Source organism: Daphnia pulicaria, chromosome 7 (genome assembly GCF_021234035.1).
Source record: "Daphnia pulicaria isolate SC F1-1A chromosome 7, SC_F0-13Bv2, whole genome shotgun sequence".
In the NCBI taxonomy this organism is placed as follows: Eukaryota; Metazoa; Arthropoda; class Branchiopoda; order Diplostraca; family Daphniidae; genus Daphnia; species Daphnia pulicaria.
Window position 1 is genome coordinate 16,084,269 of NC_060919.1, and position 16,884 is coordinate 16,101,152.

Below are 16,884 nucleotides of genomic sequence, written 5' to 3' on the forward strand. Positions count from 1 at the left end.
TTATTATCGCATAAAATAAATACTCTAATCCGATTTAATTAGATTTTCTATTGTGCATAACTGCATATACAGCGCAAATAATTTAAATAAAAGGAGCAATTGCTTCTTCTGTTGGAACAATAACTTCTTCAGTCACGAGTTCAGTCGTGATCTCAACCGCCTCAGTCGTAATAATCACCTCCTCGGTCGTAATGGGGGCCTCTGTTTGGGGTTCAGTAGGGACGGTGGTTTCATCCACCGATTGCTGGCCAGCCGTCTGCAGGAACCACGAGTAGTACACCGACAGACGGGTGTAAACGCTGGGCAGGTCGACGGAGCAGCCTTTGTTTTTGGACATGATCCCCACGGCCGTCGATTTGCCCTGGACGATTTGTACCAACGGTGAGCCCTCGTCGTATTGGCACGGAGCTCCACCAACGGCTGATTGGTCGATCCAAAGGCACAAAAATGAGTTATCTAACAATTTGAGCATAATCAATTGTCTCAAAAATGATTTACCGCTTGTGGCACTGCTCTGTGCGCATAGCATGGTGGCCAGCTGGAATTCAGAGCCGGTGGCGTAATCGCCGCAAGACGTTCCCGTTTGGATATCCATTGCGGCGTAGTGAAGTCTCGTCGATTCAAATCCACCATCCTATTTTTAAAAACACCATTTGTGATATTTCTGAGTGAGTATGCATTTAATTTAATTAGACCTGATTGGCTCCCCAGCCCATAACGGTAGCCTCAGGATAGTTGGGGTCAACTTCGTTGTAATTAATGAAATAAACTCCGTTCGGAGTGCTGAACGTAATATTTTTAGTCAACTGTATCAAATTAAAAAAGATTTTAAAAAATAATTATAATTAGATAACAGAAACAGCTGAGATAAAATGAAATAATTGTAGGTTACAGCCTATACCTGAATGAGGGCAATGTCGTTGGCCTGATTGACGGCGTCGTATAGATTGAAAATTTTAATCTGGTAAATCGAGATGATTTCTTCATTGGCATCCGGCTTGGTTAAATCTTGCTGTCCGACGACGGCCCTCAGGGCGCTGGGAATTTTACCGGAGACGCAGGAGGCCGTCGTGACGACCCACCTCTCGCTGTAGATGAACCCGCTGCAAAAGTGGCGGTTGTTTTCCGTCAAAGAAACGACGTACGAAAACTGGCCGGCCGAAGCGATGTCACCACCTACTATGCGCTCATCGTAAGTCGGCGCTCCTTTTTTGATTCGAACGAAATTAAATTTTTAAAAATTAAATTTGATTAAATTAAATTAATTATTGAATGCAAATTATTTTTGGGACTATAAAGAAATGAATTAGAGTCTTTTTATTATTACCTGCGACGCAGTAAAAGATGGCGAGAAGTACGGCAGTAGTTTTCTGCATCATATTGCTCCGGGTGTGTAATGTGACTTGTCAGATGTGAGAGTGACTGGTGCACTTTGACGTTAAACTTCCGCTATTTATCGTCTCTTGTTACGTGCGTCTCTAAAGCCACTAATTAATTTTTTTTTAAGATAACAAGGGGAAACAAACAAGATGAGTTCACGGTTCACGATTGACGTAACGGACATTGTGACATCATGATTTGGATAACTCTGATATAGGCAGTATGTGTATGCCAACGAATGGTGCAATTGAATTGTGGCCCCCAAAAACAACAATGTAATGTAACACTTTCCAACCGCTCCTGATAGAATATCTCGTTGCGATAAAGGTTTAACATGGGATGGGTAAAATATCAGACTCACATTTTATGGTCTCCGAATTGCGCATTTCTCACTATTATACTTAAAATTTGGGGTCAAAAAGGAACAAATAGTTAAGAGAAATTTCCACTGGATTCGGTTTTTGTGCATGGCCAGCACAGAACAAACTAATATCGTTTTTTTTTAACACATTGAATTGTCGAACTTGTGTAAATTGATCGTTCGACCAATTAGTCAGCACGTCTTTGTGCGTGTTGCAACACGACTTCGGCTATAGATGACGTTGTAGCCTGCCATACGACCCTGCCGGAGGGTTTCAGATTAATAAACGTTTCATTTGCGAAGATGGCGACTTGAACTGCTGGTGACGAATGGGAGGGAGAAGGGAGAAACGAAGAACAATTCGATTTCAGACATGGATCGAGGTGGACGCTTCAATAAAGCTCGTAAGCCGGTTGGCAACAACAAATCTAGATCGGATGAAAGTAATTGGCGTCGTCCAGCAGTTAGAGAAGATGGAAAAAAGAATGACCAGCAACAGCCTATTATTAGGTAAGTATTATCACAATAATTCAATTTAAAGAAAATGGGTGAATCTTTTTAAGAATTTGAACGATTCAAATTAGCGTAGTCCTATCTTTAACTTATTTGTCGTCTGATGTTATAACGAGCTAAATTATTACGTATCAAAATTTTATTCAGATACAATTCAGATGATTACAGAGTTAGCAGTAATGTTAATAGCTATTAAGACAACATTCACACACACCTTATGAATTTTGATTCTGGTAATAGTTCGGGATTTTCGGGGGAATTCGTACGAATCGACCCGGAGGCCAAATTCCACGAAAACGAGCAAGTGGAAGGCGTCCGTTTGGTGACGGATTTCGATTTGGTCCGTCAATTGCACGTCCGTTTGGGAGAATTCGCCAAGGGACCGACTGACTTTTTCCCGGCTCTGTGGCCGGTCACATTGTCCAATGAGAACATACATTTTCTCGCTTCGGAATCGTACGACGTCGTGCCCAGAGCCAACGGCACGCGCTACCTTCTCTACGTCGACTTGGCCGGTCAGATTTACTTGGAGAACATGAGCCAGCACATCTTCCGGTTGGATGACGATCGCTCCTTTCAAATAATCTCGTCCGACGGTCGCCCAGTCACCGACACCGTCCTCGACGGAATAATCACCCAAGAAAAATGTACTGATAACGGAAAGTTAACTTTTCTAATTCACGATGCCTTCAGATGTAACGGGGTGGACTTGGTAGATTTAAATATTCGCGCCAGAATTAATGTCATCCAGGTAAATAAATAAAAATTGTGTCGCTATTACGTCGTTAAAATTAATTATTTTTTTCCAAAGGAGGAGATAATGAAGCAGCGATTGGATAAACCAATGGAATTGGACGATAAGGAACCTTTTAATTTGGATATTGTCGACTGCAGAGACGCCCGTTCGGCTGAGGATTTTTTGTCCGAAGGATTCGAGGATCTTTTCAAATATTCCTTCCGCTGTTTGGTCTTCTTTCCGAGAGAGAAGGTCAGTTTTTGGACGTTTTAAACTTTATCCACTTTTTATTTCTTAAATTTTTTTGCCATTTTGATCTTCGAATCGCCAGGGCTATAAATGCGGCACTTGCTACGACGTGTTTCAGTGGTCAGAAAAAAGTAGCCACACTTGTACTTTCCGTTTGAAATTTCCCGAATATTGGCGCTCCGGAGAGTAAAAAAAGAATAATTATTATTTGCATTTGATTAATTAATTTTATGTTTTTTTTTATCACTGGATTCAGCAGTTTGAAAAGAGCTGAACTGCATGCGGTGGGTGCGCACAGGAGTGAAATTTATTTCGCTACCATCGAGCTGACGAAAGAGCTCCGGAATTTGGACGGCCGGATAATCGAGTGTCGATTCGCAGATCGCCAATGGATTTTTGTGAGGCAGCGCAACGATCGCCATCATCCGAACGGAAGGAATGCGATATTCAGTGAGTTGATTTTGGTTGGATATACTTTTTAAAAAATCCGCCGAAACGGCGAACTAATTAAAAGTTATTTAAATTTGCATGTGGCGTTATTTAGACAAATTGAAAGTGTTGAAGAGCCCAATAACTCGACAGCGTTTGGTTGCGGCCTTGGAAGAGTTCAAGTAATTTTCATAATCAAAATCCGGAATATTAATTTGTGTTACGTATACTTGCTTACACCATTTCCTATGAATATTGTGATGAGTGTAAGTTATGGAATTAAAATAAAAAAATGTAATCGTGAGTCGCAAGTGAATGTTAGAATAAGACATCTCAGATTACGTTGTTGGCTATAAGCGCCTAGCGGTAAAGAGTACGAATTGAAACCATTTTCAATAGTACAGCCTATTAATTAATTCGAGAACAATTGTCTTTTAACTTTAAAATTTTTCCATTAGCTACTATAACAATCAAATAACAGAAAGAAAAAAGAAGATTGATGTTTGCGCTAGAATTACTTTTTTTCCTGGCTATAATTCTAACCCAAATATTACTAAACCTTTAACGGTTAAACAGACACCAAAAACGTTAAACAGATAATGAGATAAAAAAAAAACGAATACTCCACCATAGGTGACGAACTCGTCAAGCTACGCTAGTTCAATTAAAATAACTAAAAAACAGGACATTAGAAAACTACATTTGACTTAGTAAAGGTGGCTTTGATTAGTCCGGCGTCACAATATTATTAAAATCTCGTCTGGAGGGTGACACATTGGTCCGTCTTCAGCATTAATCATCCGGACGGTGCGGCTTTCATCCCTTGGCGCAACCAAAATAAAAATGTTGAACAATCTCTAGTACTAGACAGCAAAGATACGAGGTGATAAAGTGCGGGTCCGTCGCCATGGAGACAGTAAAAGCGGCGCATCAATCAAAACATTTTACAACTAAAAATACCAAGTTGCCAAAACTCACTAGATCGCTCCAACTCCCATAACATTTTATCAGCTTTCCTGACTCGGAGATTAGCTTTATTGCCAATTAGCATTCTCGTTACACGCGTATACTGGAGTATTGCGGTTGGCTAAACGATTTTATTATCACGGGGGAATTAGATTATTTATTATACACGGCAATGACATTTAAAGACACTGAAAATAAAAATCTAGTTTTGTGGTCCACTTACATCAGATTCTGCCACAGCAATCGAATAGCGAGGAGGTCTTTCTTCTTCTTCCTGGCGTCGAGAAAATAAAGCCAATCGGGATAATATTTCCATTTTCGGTCGGTGCGAGGAAAAGAGGTGGATGCCCGTGGACGAAATCTGTTGAAATGAAATTCAAAATTTTACTCATATTTGCCGTTAATTGTACTAATTTTACGATTCTGGTCCTCATTACCACTGTTCTAGTTCCGGTTGAAAGATCCGGTGTATCTGCTGGCATGTCGATCGTAGAAATGCGGATGGTGGAAGAATGAAGATTTTGCGTTGCCGACTGATTGGCACAGCAAAGCGGATTCGAAACTAATGCCACAACGAAACTGCTGATGACGATGGCGACAATGTTGACAATCATCAGAGCCAATTGAGAGGCCGGCCTGGGGCAATCTCCCACAATGTATACCCCGTCTTTGTGATTTTCGTATGAATAGTACGGGTCACAATATGTGTAGCCGGCCCAAGACAAACCACTGACTATGAAGCCGAACAAGATGGACAGACAAGAAAATGCCATAACAAATGACAACCTGAAATATTGTCAAATCAAATTATCTTTTGCCATTACATAGTATTATGCCTCGGATAGTTTGAAGGTTGATTTCATCAGGTTACCTTGTGCGCGTCGGGCGATAGGATGCACCGAATCCCAACAATCCTGAAACCATGTGAATGCTCGAACCCCAGATGCCTTGGCCGAGGTACGGATAAACCACCTGCATTACGTAATATATGGTAAATTATTATCTGTCACTTTACTCACTTGAAATCAGATTTTTTTAATTTTCGTCAGTTACCTCTAAGCCAATGCAAACGTTGTAGAGCAGGATGTTGAAGACGGAAAACAAGCGAAGTAGCCCCTCGTTGATTTTCAGATTCTTATTTCCATTATTATCCGCCGATTCGTTGTTATTTCTTTGACGATATCTACCTGCGGAACTATTGACAGGCCGCATTTGGTGTTTTTCTTTGGGGAACTAGAATGGAAACAGAATAATTAATTAAGGTAACCACAACACGTTCTTACTCGTATACTTTCACTACAAAGTTGAAATCTAATACCGTATGGGTCGTGTCCGGACAGCGAATGAAAATGTTGCTCGGTGGACTATTTTTCGCTCCCGCTAGTTAACCTTGCGCACAGGCCGATGCGCACAATCGGGTTTCCACAGTTACCATTCATACAATGTCACAAGTTTTTCCCTAAGCTAGTTGTGAACTGTAAATCCCTGTAATTCTCTGACACATGATATAAATTTTATGGCTAGAGTTATTAAGATCCCGTGGAAAGATAACACGGATGTGGGTTGATTGTGGGTGGAGGTGGGACAATAGATGCAATTCCAACATTACTTCATTAATTAATAGCAAATCGAGTTATTATGATTGTTAAAGCTTATGAATTTCCTCTATTTCTCTATCTACAATTTCTCTATTTACTCTATTTCTTGGGCGGTGGGGCAAAAAACGAGGTTTTTCCTCTCCAACAGCCGAAAGGGAAGAAACAGATTAAGAATAAGAAATGAACTCGCGCACCGACTTTAACTAGAAAAATATCTTTCATGCGAAATCTAAGACAACAAAGTTCGAAAGCATTCCTGCACCATTCTTTTCGAAAAATATTCAATCTAATTTCACGATTCTTACAATATTACGTCGATTAATTTGTAGTTTCAAAATAGTTGAAGGGCAGGGCACATTTATTTTTTAAATTTTGAGTCACGAAAATTCAGCAAATTTCGAGTTTTAAGATTCCGAAAGAGTTAAAAACAACAACAACTGAAGTTTTTAAATATGAAACGCGCTGATAAAATAGAATTCCACAAAAAAACAAAGGACAGGGCACTTAACGTCCATATTTTAGGAATTCCCATTTGGTATTATCCAGTGGGCATGCATGACGAGTAGTCAGCCAGCGAGAAATACAGTGGAAGTGGTAGGCATGCTGAAATATTTGTAAATCAAAAGAATTTTTTGAACATGCTTTTTATCCTTATAGAACTAAAAGAAATAAAAATCAATATTCACATACGTTGCAGGCACCCCAGGCAACTGTGCATTGTTCACGCGTAGCAGAATCCTGATTGGCTTGACATTCAATGCAGAGGTCCATAATGTGATTACGACAGATAGCACAGTTTTCGACAAGAATATCTAAGAATAGAGAGTAGAAGGTGTCTGAAGCTTAAACCAATTCAAATAAAAGTAGTCAATAGGAATCAGCGGTCTATTTCATTTATTCGCATTTATTGGGCCACGAAAAATATTGTCAACGGTTTTGCAATTATTGCACATGTCATTGTAGATATTGATGTTGAATTAGGCATGAAGAGAATGATTTCTCCTTCACGGCTAGTGCAGATTACTAGCCTTATTTACGCCTCATCCTCATACCCTCTGCTGTCGTTGTCGTTGTTGGGGCTGGCGTTGTTGGCCGGATTGGCTGCGGACCGGCCGTGTTGAGCAGCCACGAGTAGAAGATGGAGACGCGGGTGTAAACACCATAAGACTCCGCCGAGCAACCATCAGTCTTGGACAAGATGCCAACAACGGTCGGAACGTTGTCCTTGACTTGAACCAACGGGGAGCCCTCGTCGTAGTGGCAGGGAGATCCAACAGGACTTGAAGTTGCAGTAGGAGGAGGAGCTATACATAATAGGTAGACCACAGAGAATATTACGAATGTGACAATCAATCTTTTAATAAAGGTGATTCATTGGTTCGCATATAGTTTGATGCAACTAAAAACAAAATTGTGGAAACTCACCTAGGGTGGTTGCGGCGGGATTGTTCGAAGCGCAAATCATGGTCGCGAAGTTAAACTCAGTTGTGTTGTAAATTCCGCAAGATGAGGTCGAAGTCATCAGATTAAGGGCAACCTCTCCGTAATGGAGATTAACGGATTCTAATCCTCCTTCCTGTATCCATTAAAAGCTCATATAGGTTCAACATTCTCAAAGTAAATATAAATCAGCAGGTTCAGCAGCTTCGCTTATTTAAAGTTAACTTACGAAAGTTGCGCCCCATCCCATGACTACCGCAGGTAAATTGTTGTCTAATTCGTTGTATGCGACGAAATCGACATTGACGTAATCGAAATCAATGTCGGCTGTAAGCTGTAAGTATTTATTAGAAATTTGATTACGACCGATTTCTATAAACCATAGTAAGCGCATTTTTGTTATACCTTAAGGAGAGCGATGTCACCAGACTGATTCGTGCTGCTGTACTGTGGCACAGGTGTGATGGTGTAAACAGCCAACGTTTGCTCGTTGGTATCGGCGGCGATGGCGCTCACCTGACCGACGACCACTTTCAATTTGCTGGCGGTTTTCCTTTATAATAAATGATTGTCCATGCATAAATTTCGTTCAGGTAATAACATAATATCATCGGTGTGTTATTATTAATTTAGTGTTATTATAAATGTAGACTGCCTACCCAGCAACACAGGAAGCTGTTGTGATGATCCACCTGGCGCTGTAAATGAATCCGCCACAGAAATGGCGATCATTTTCAGTGATGGAAACCACGTACGGGAATTGTCCGGCTACAGCCAAACCATCTTTGGAGTTGCGCTCGTTATCATACAGGGCTGGCAGGCCTTCACGACAAGAAAACAACCAATGAAAAATAAAAAAATGGGCAAATGTTTTTAAGATGAGCTATGGAAAAGTAAATCTATGCTGGACAAATATTAATGCAGCTCAATAAGTGCTGTAGAATGGGCTACCTGTAACAGAGCAAATGACAGCTACGAGAAGAATAACCGATTTCATGTTGGTTCTTGTTGATTGCAAACAGCGTATTCGTAAATGACAATATAGTCCTGTTTGGTCGAACTCTTATCCCTAAATAATGTTGCTTATCCTAAACTTTTGATTTGATCCTGATAGCAGCAAGGGATCGATGGCAGTTAAGCTGGGTTTTCTGTATTTACCGGTTTTAATAAGGGTGTTTCCAAATTTAAACAGTTTAAACTTCACTGAGAAACAATGTTGGATGATTGACTAACAGGACTGTGTAACGTTTAAAAACTACAAAAAGTGCAGAATATTACGGAATATCGTTACACTGGGGTTGAGGTGTAACACGAGTGTATTAGGACGTCCACACTTGAGGATGTCAAGTAAGAGAGAGATACTACAAGAGACATTACACGCCTATTTATGGTAGGTGAACAGCAAGGTTGAATCATCGAGTGATTTCGCCCTTGCTGCTTCTATGAATAATGAAGATAATAACCCTTATGACTTGACTTATTACTGAGCAAGGCCGGTTGTATGAGTACATCCGCCCTTGCTTGTTTCTACGAAAGAGAAGATACACTTAACCTTAACCATTAATTTACTACAAAGCAAGGCCGAAAGTTTGAGTACATTTGCCCTTACTTGTTTCTTAGAAAGAGATGAGTGCGGGGTGTGTCTCACTCGTATGTCACGTAATCTCCACGTTAATTTTATCCAACTTTCCGCATATACGTTCGTCTCTGTTCGGATCTTCACAAACAATTTCTTTTTGTTCTTTTTAAAATTTATTCACATGTTTTAATACAAAACTAAAAAAAAACACAGTCTATGCCAATCCTTCTAAACCAACAGCGCACATGATGTCGGCGTAAATGATTAATTTTCAAAAGAACTTTTTGAGTCAAAAAATACGACCACGAGTCCACGTATTTACCACTTATTTAGAATTCATTATTATTTATTTATTTTTATTTTAGCTTTTGTCGGCTTTTGTATCGGTAGCAATTTAATATTAGGCTAATAGCTTGCGGTAGCAGACGAACCGCGTCGGATACCAACTGCATACATGAAGCGGAATGAATTTTTTCTTCGACGTTCCAATTTGACAGCGTTTTTAATCTTGATGCTTCAATTTTGATCGTTTTGTCTATTGCCTTTAAAACTGACTGGCTGTTGGCCTGCCCTGGCGAGCAACCAAGAGTAAAATGCGGACAGGCGAGTGTAAATGCGGATTTTGCTTCAGGGATACCATTTCCGCAGATTTGTCGTCGTATCAGGATCAACAAAATCATGAACAAGTGGGGAACCTTCGTCGTACTGACAAGGTGAACCGCCTGGATCTGAAAAGAATTTTCAAACAATGAAACCTATTAAGGAATAACTAAATCATTTAAGAAATTCACAAACACTCAATTATAATTCTATACCGGTTCTAATAATAATAGGCTATTATGCTGGTGGCCTACAAAATCATTTTGGATAAACCTGAAATAGAGAAGCCTACTTTTTTTTGAAATTATAATTTTGGTTGGTGAAATTTGTTTCTTTAATGTAGGCCTACCTATTTTAGACGTTAATTCTATAATATAATAATATACGTATTCTAATTAAATTCTATACAATATTATCATGCTCGTTATACAATAAAATTAGCCTATGCTGATTAAAGAAACAAGGGATTGGCAACTAAACTCGGGCCTTTTACTTTTTCTTTTACCTCTTTGGTGTCATCAAGGGATATATATGGGATTACCGCATTCTGCTTCTCCGTATTTCTCATAGAAAAAGGCTTAGTTGTTGAGCAAATTTAGGCAAGGTGGGCTATTAAAATTGAGCTGTTAATGCCAACCCCTTAATAAAACTAAAGCATTAAACATTTGTTTACATGGTGCTGCAGTGGGTGTGCCCCCAGCGCATATCGTGGTCGTTAAATTAAATTCCGTGATAAGAAATTAACCTCCACATGACGTTGAAATATTCATCGCTATTGGTATATAACCGCTCCGTAATTGAAGGATTCCAATCCCCCTTCCTGTTCGAAATTGTTAATAATAAATATAACTCAATAAGAAAACGTGAAATTGATTAAATGTATAGTTTTGTTATTAAATTTTTTTTTTACATATGAGAAACTTGCGAAAGTTGCGCACCACCCCATGACTAGCTATAGGCCAAACTTCGTGCCGGCTTCTTGGTATACGATGAAATCAACATTGACGTTATCAGCAAATTGAATATCCGCAGTTAACTAAGTTGAAAATAAAACCATCGATGAAAAGTCGAAATTAGGCCTATTAACCCCAACATGTAAACATTTTCGAGATTTACTCTGATGAGAGCGATATCATTCAGTTTGTCCGTACTGTTGTATTCTGGGAAAGTAGTGACGGTATCGACGCCAACTATCTGCTCGTTTACATCCGGGACTGTGGTGCTCCACTGTCCGACATAGATTTTCAATGCGCTTACTGATTTCCTGGTAACGTAAAACACGCTTAATATTTAAAAAGTGGAAGAAAAGTTATTTTTTAAGTAAAACATTTACCGTTCAAGACAGGAAGCTGCTGTGACGACCCACTGTGAGCTGTAAATGAATCATCCACCGCAGAAATGAACATCATTTTCTGTGATCGAGACAACGTACAGGAATTGTCCCTTTGAGGCCAAACCTCCACTGGCAATGCGTATTGATTCTAAGTGTAGAGCCCTATATTAAAATAAACTTCAATTTACATTTGTAAAAGCTGACGATCACTATTTCAATACCGTATGTGGACCATCAATTAATGTCGTCCTTGCTAACACCTAGAATTACCTGTAACAGACACAGAGCTGCAGCAAGTAGAACTAAAATGAACTTTATTCTTCCCATGATTCCATCGGGCGTAAGCAGCGTATAATTTACAAATGACATTCGTCTCTCCTCGGTTTCTTATTCCCAATAACATTTTTTTTTTTTACGCTGAACTTTGTGCAGTTAAATTGATAGTTGAGATATGATCGAGAGGTGATTGAGTTTATATCTTACAAAATATATCACATGTTATTACGTAAAGAACTTATTGTGAGACTTTCTCGAAGGATTTTTGGCTCATACAGATCCATCACCATTGTGGATCTGAGCCTGAAGGTTCAGTCGAAAGAAATATCTCTCGCCTGAGCTAATATAACCTCACGCTTGCTGTAATTTGTTAGTTTCAAAACATGTTTATATGGATAACAAGAGTCTCGAAAGTAAATCTCGCACGCTTGTTTTGTTAGGATTTATTATCTATGCGTATGATAAAGATTTTATACCTTTATCAGTATATTCATTTTACACACACGTCATGTTGCAATTGTCTATCTCTTAAGCAGCGTAAACAATGCGTTACAATGCTTCGGCAAGAACGAAATATAAAAAAAAACAATGCAATTCCGAAACTCAATAACATCAAAATCCAGTAATTTTTTTATCAATAACGTATACAACAAAATCCAATATTTATACGGTAAACTGGTAGAGGGCATGCAATAACTCTAGAAATTTTTTTTAATACGTTCAACACCACTTTCTAGTTTTTAATCTAATTTGACTTTTCTAATGGTTGAATAACTTTATTAAGAGCTTTAATCTGAAGAGGTGGTCGGGGGAAAATGGGGGCCTTTGTAGTCGTGGGCGGAAGAGTAAAATCCGGTGGCAAGGTAATGGGCTCCCTAGTCGTTGGCGTCGGAGTTAAAGTGGGCCGGCCCGTCGTCGTACTGGCTTCCGTCGTCGTTGAAGTGGCTTCCGTTGTTGTAGCTAGTTGTAGCTTCCGTAGTCGTCGTACTACTCATTCCGGTTGTTGTGCTACTCTTTCCGGTCGTCGTACTCGCTCCCGAAGTTGTACTAATGGCCGCCGTCGTACTGGTACTGCCCGTATTTGGATTAGTGGGTCCAGCCGACGTTGTTGTAAGGCTATCCACCGGTTGCTGGCCGGCCACCTGCGAAAACCAGGAGTAGTAAACGGACAGGCGGGTGTAAACGCTGGGCAAGTCGACGGAGCAGCCTCGGTTTTTGCATTTTGGACATGATCCCCACAGCAACGGGTTTACCATAAAATGTTTGAATCATCGGCGATCCTTCGTCGTACTGACACGGAGCACCGGCGTCAGCTGTCAAAAAAAAACAATCAATTGATAATCGATTAAAAGTTGATGTGATTTTCCTTAAAAAAATAATTATTACGTGTGGCAGCGCTGGTGTCTGCACAGATCATAGTTCCAGTTTGGAATTCTTGTTCGGTGTAATCACCGCAAGTCTTTGCATAGGAAATACTCATGGAAGCGTAGTGAAGTTTCGTAGATTCGAATCCTCCTTCCTGTTTTTGTAATTCAATCATTTGGCATCAATCGTTAAAATGACCATTATTTTTCAAATAAAATGAGACTCTATTATACCTGAGTGGCGCCCCATCCAATCGTAGTTCCCTCCGATTGAGAAAAAATTTTAAATTAAATACGTATTCAAATCCACCGTCCTATTAAAAAAATTCCATTTGTGATATTTCTGAGTGAGTATGCATTTAATTTAACTATACCTGATTGGCTCCCCAGCCTGTAACGGTAGCCTCAAGATTGTTGGTCAACTTCGTTGTAATTAATGAAGTAAACTCCGTTCGGAGTGCTGAACGTAATATTTTTAGTTAACTGTATCAAATTAAAAAAATAAAAAATAAATTAATTATTAAATAACAGAAAACAGCTGAGATAAAAATAAATAATTGTAGGTTACAGCCTACCTGAATGAGGGCAATGTCGTTGGCCTGATTGACGGCGTCGTATAGATTGAAAATTTTAATTTGGTAAATCGAGATGATTTCTAAATTGGCATCCGGCTTATTTGAATCCTGCTGTCCGACGACGGATTTTGTCGCTATTACATCGTTAAAGTTAATTATTATTTTCTTTTTTTTCAGAAAATTATGAAGCAGCGATTGGATAAACCAATGGAATTGGACGATAAGGAAGCGTTTAATTTGGATATTGTCGATTGTAGAGACGCCCGTTCGGCTGAGGATTTTTTGTCCGAAGGATTCGAGGATCTTTTTAAATATTCCTTCCGCTGTTTGGTATTCTTTCCGATAGACAAGGTCAGTTTTTGGCGTTTTAAACGTTATCCAATTTTTATTTCTTAAATTTTTTTGCCATTTGTTCTTCAAATCGTCAGGGTTATAAATGCGGCACTTGCTACGACGTGTTTCAATAGTCGGAAACAAGTAGCCACACGTGTACTTTCCGTTTGAAATTTCCTGAATATTGGCGCTCCGGAGAGTAAAACGAAAAAATTATATTTGCGTTGAATTAATTATTTTAAGTTTTCTTTTATGTTCATTTTAAATCACTGGATGTACTAGGAGTTTGAAAAAAGCTGAACTGCACGCGGTGGGTCCGCACAGGACTGAAACTTATTTTGCTACCATCGCTCTGACGAAAGAGATCCGGGATTTGGACGGCCAGATCATAGAATGCAAATTTGCCGATCGCCAATGGATTTTCGTGAGACAGCGTAACGATCGTCACCATCCGAACGGAAGGAATGCAATATTCAGTGAGTTGATTTTGGTTGGATATACTTTTTTAAAAATCCGCCGAAACGGTGAACTAATTAAAAGTTATTTATATTTGCACGTGGCGCATATTTAGACAAATTGAAAGTGTTGAAAAATCCAATTACGCGGGAGCGTTTGGTTGCCGCCTTGGAGGAGTTCAAGTGAGCTTATAATCAAAATCCGGAATGTTAATTTGTGTTACGTATACTTGCTTACAATATTTCCCATCAATAATCTGAGGAGTGTAAGTTATGGAACTAAAATAAAAAAGTGTAATCGTGAGTCGTATAGGTGAATGTCAGATTACGTTGTTTGCTATAAGCGCCTAGCGGTAAAGAGTACGAATTGAAAACATTTTCAATAGTACAGCCTATTAATTAATTCGAGAAAAATTGTCTTTTAAATTTAAAATTTTGCCATTAGCGACTATAACACTCAAATAACGGAAAGAGAAAAGAAGATTGATGTTTGTGTTCGAATTACTTAATTTTCCTGGCTATAATTCTAACCCAAAATTTACTAAACCGTTAACGGTTTTAACGGACAACAATCCCGCTAACGAGGGGTTGTCAACTCGATCCGAAGGTGTACGGATCTTAAATCCAAAAATCAATTTTTCAGATTTTTTGGATTTTTTCAGATTTTTTCAGATTTTTCAGATTTTTTCAGATTTTTTGATTTTTTCAGATTTTCTACGATTTTTTGGATTTTTCGGGGGATTTTTAGATTTTCTTAAGATTTTTTCGACTTTTAAAGATTTTCGTGATTTTTCAGGATTTTTAAGATATTTTGCAAAATTTTTTTAAATTATGTAATAAACAAGTTAAAGACAGAATCCTTTTATTAAGTTTTTCATTTCCATAACACTGATATCGGAAGAAAACAAAAGTTGGGACTCATTATTTATCACAGGGGGAGGCAAACTACATATATAATTACTACAGCAATGATACCCGTGCGCAAACATTGGCTGCTCGATAAGTCTTCCTGTTAATTGCTGGTTGACATGATCAAAACAATACCAATCACATTGAGCACCCACATTTTTCTCTCCGTCCCAGTTATAAATGATTTGCTTCATCTCATTTTTCCCCCCGGACATCAACATAAAAGAAAGTACACGTCCCACCAAAACTCTTTGTTTCTTTTTTTTACCTTTACCAGTTACATCACTCTTAAACATACACCAATCCCCAATACGAATTTTCCTTTTTTCCGGAAAATTTATAATCAATTTTTGTGCAAGTAAGAAATTTGAGCTCTGAGTAACTCTTTTGAGGCGATCGTTACTCTGTTTTTTAACTCCATTTTCACAAAGCCATACTATTGTCTGCTTTTTAAAAGTTACTACGGCCCCATCTTCTCTTGTTATTACGATAAAAGGACTAGACAAAATCTCTTGGTCAGTATCACGAACTGGCTTTTCCTTTTCGCAATATTTTATCAGTCTGCTTTCTAACAAGGAACTGTAATCTGTAAGCTGCGCGCCTTCAATTGATTTCAATAAACTCTTTTCATAGGAATCAATGAAATTAAAAGTATCCTCTCCTTCGCAAGCAACTTCTTCACATTCATCAAATTCAAAAGCGTCATCATCAGTAGGGGCTGGCGCTTCCAACGACTCGCTTAATTTAAAGGCTAAACGCGCGTCAAAATTGAAAATTTTGTCATCTGAGTCGCCTAAACAAACCCCCAGTGCTTCCAATTCCATTTTGGCGTCGACCCTAGCCTTTTCCATCGTATTTTTAATTTCATCCAAAGAAGGAAGTGTGTCGCACAGGTATGTTTCCTCCGACAGGCTGCCATAACGTTCTTGGTTTTTAATATGCCTCGGATACACAATGTTATCAGCTGAACCGAGGGATGTTAAACGAATGTGGGCATCAGCCTTCCTACATCGGTGAATTAAAAAATCGAGCAATGTAAACGTCAATTGGGTGCTCCCAACCGGTGAAAAAGAGCGACAAGCCTTGAAATATGACTCGCATGGCTGACTAGAAAAAAACCAAGGTTTGAACAGCTGTGGTGTGTTGTCTTTTCCTAGCCTGACTATTAACATAATTAACCCATGAGCATTGAGTTCAGAACATAGATATGCATTGGGGGTAACAAAATGTTTACCTTTTCTCGTTTTTTATTGTTTATGTTTACCTCACATTTTTTAAAACAAAATCTGAATTTGTTTTCTTTGGCAAGGACTTAGAAAAAAAAACAAATTCAGATTTTGTTTTAAAAAATGTGAAAAAACTCGCATTTTTTACAGAATCTAGGCATTCCATCTAATTCCCTTTAAAAGTAAAGAAAAAACAAGGAAAAATAATGAAAGATTTATTATGATTTACATAGATTTGAACCTCATACTTCTCTTGTGGGAGTCCACCGCTTTAACCACTAGACTATCAATCGCTTATTTCCAACTGATTCTGACCATGGCGCAATGCAAGTCAGACGCACAGGCATCCAAACGGTGGAAAGATGGTTTGGAAAATGGAACATCTCAAGATAACTTTTGGCCCTCTGGCTATGAAAAGTAGGGGATGGGAAGGGGTAGGGGCTGGGAATCATTCGGCAACACAGGGATAGCCAGCCTATAGGCCGTTACTAGAGTAGGCCATGATTTCGACTTTTCGAGTTTTCGACTTTTCGTTTTCTCTTCCAAGTACAGCGTTGCAAGC

General features: G+C 39.0%; 4 protein-coding genes and 2 long non-coding RNA genes across 8 annotated transcripts; 1 reads left to right on the forward strand and 5 right to left on the reverse strand.

Moving 5' to 3' along the window:
- Positions 1 to 28: 28 nt before the first annotated feature.
- LOC124349328 (trypsin alpha-like) lies at positions 29 to 1,457 on the reverse strand. The gene is made up of 5 exons (XM_046799804.1): positions 1,328 to 1,457; positions 902 to 1,206; positions 696 to 806; positions 499 to 634; positions 29 to 420 (listed from the first exon to the last, which is right to left on the reverse strand). The coding sequence occupies exons 1-5, from the start codon at positions 1,377 to 1,379 to the stop codon at positions 83 to 85; spliced, it is 942 nt and encodes a 313-aa protein (XP_046655760.1). The 5' UTR covers positions 1,380 to 1,457; the 3' UTR covers positions 29 to 82.
- On the reverse strand, positions 1,406 to 5,997 carry LOC124349333. Its single transcript, XM_046799814.1, has 6 exons — positions 5,926 to 5,997; positions 5,688 to 5,867; positions 5,506 to 5,606; positions 5,072 to 5,420; positions 4,858 to 4,995; positions 1,406 to 1,487 (listed from the first exon to the last, which is right to left on the reverse strand). The coding sequence occupies exons 2-6, from the start codon at positions 5,844 to 5,846 to the stop codon at positions 1,479 to 1,481; spliced, it is 756 nt and encodes a 251-aa protein (XP_046655770.1). The 5' UTR covers positions 5,847 to 5,867; positions 5,926 to 5,997; the 3' UTR covers positions 1,406 to 1,478.
- LOC124349325 (mRNA-capping enzyme-like) lies at positions 1,563 to 3,972 on the forward strand. 3 transcript variants are annotated; one of them, XM_046799801.1, is made up of 6 exons: positions 1,563 to 2,245; positions 2,492 to 3,005; positions 3,066 to 3,242; positions 3,322 to 3,425; positions 3,496 to 3,689; positions 3,784 to 3,972. In XM_046799801.1, exons 1-6 carry the CDS (start codon positions 2,115 to 2,117, stop codon positions 3,852 to 3,854), a joined length of 1,191 nt encoding a protein of 396 aa, XP_046655757.1. In that variant the 5' UTR covers positions 1,563 to 2,114; the 3' UTR covers positions 3,855 to 3,972. The 3 variants fall into 3 exon arrangements, with proteins under 3 accessions (XP_046655757.1, XP_046655756.1, XP_046655755.1); XM_046799800.1 differs by having other exon boundaries at positions 1,564 to 2,251; positions 2,495 to 3,005; positions 3,499 to 3,689; XM_046799799.1 differs by having other exon boundaries at positions 1,567 to 2,251; positions 2,495 to 3,005.
- A 343-nt stretch (positions 5,998 to 6,340) lies between the features above and the next one.
- Positions 6,341 to 7,045, reverse strand: LOC124349335. The gene is made up of 2 exons (XR_006920278.1): positions 6,923 to 7,045; positions 6,341 to 6,835 (listed from the first exon to the last, which is right to left on the reverse strand). It is a non-coding gene; the product is annotated as an uncharacterized LOC124349335 (long non-coding RNA).
- Positions 7,046 to 7,261: 216 nt separating this feature from the next.
- On the reverse strand, positions 7,262 to 8,404 carry LOC124348787 (coagulation factor X-like). The gene is made up of 5 exons (XM_046799062.1): positions 8,325 to 8,404; positions 8,078 to 8,225; positions 7,902 to 8,006; positions 7,658 to 7,808; positions 7,262 to 7,536 (listed from the first exon to the last, which is right to left on the reverse strand). The coding sequence occupies exons 1-5, from the start codon at positions 8,402 to 8,404 to the stop codon at positions 7,262 to 7,264; spliced, it is 759 nt and encodes a 252-aa protein (XP_046655018.1).
- A 230-nt stretch (positions 8,405 to 8,634) lies between these two features.
- On the reverse strand, positions 8,635 to 11,103 carry LOC124349334. The gene is made up of 3 exons (XR_006920277.1): positions 10,968 to 11,103; positions 10,817 to 10,887; positions 8,635 to 8,644 (listed from the first exon to the last, which is right to left on the reverse strand). It is a non-coding gene; the product is annotated as an uncharacterized LOC124349334 (long non-coding RNA).
- Positions 11,104 to 16,884: the final 5,781 nt, after the last annotated feature.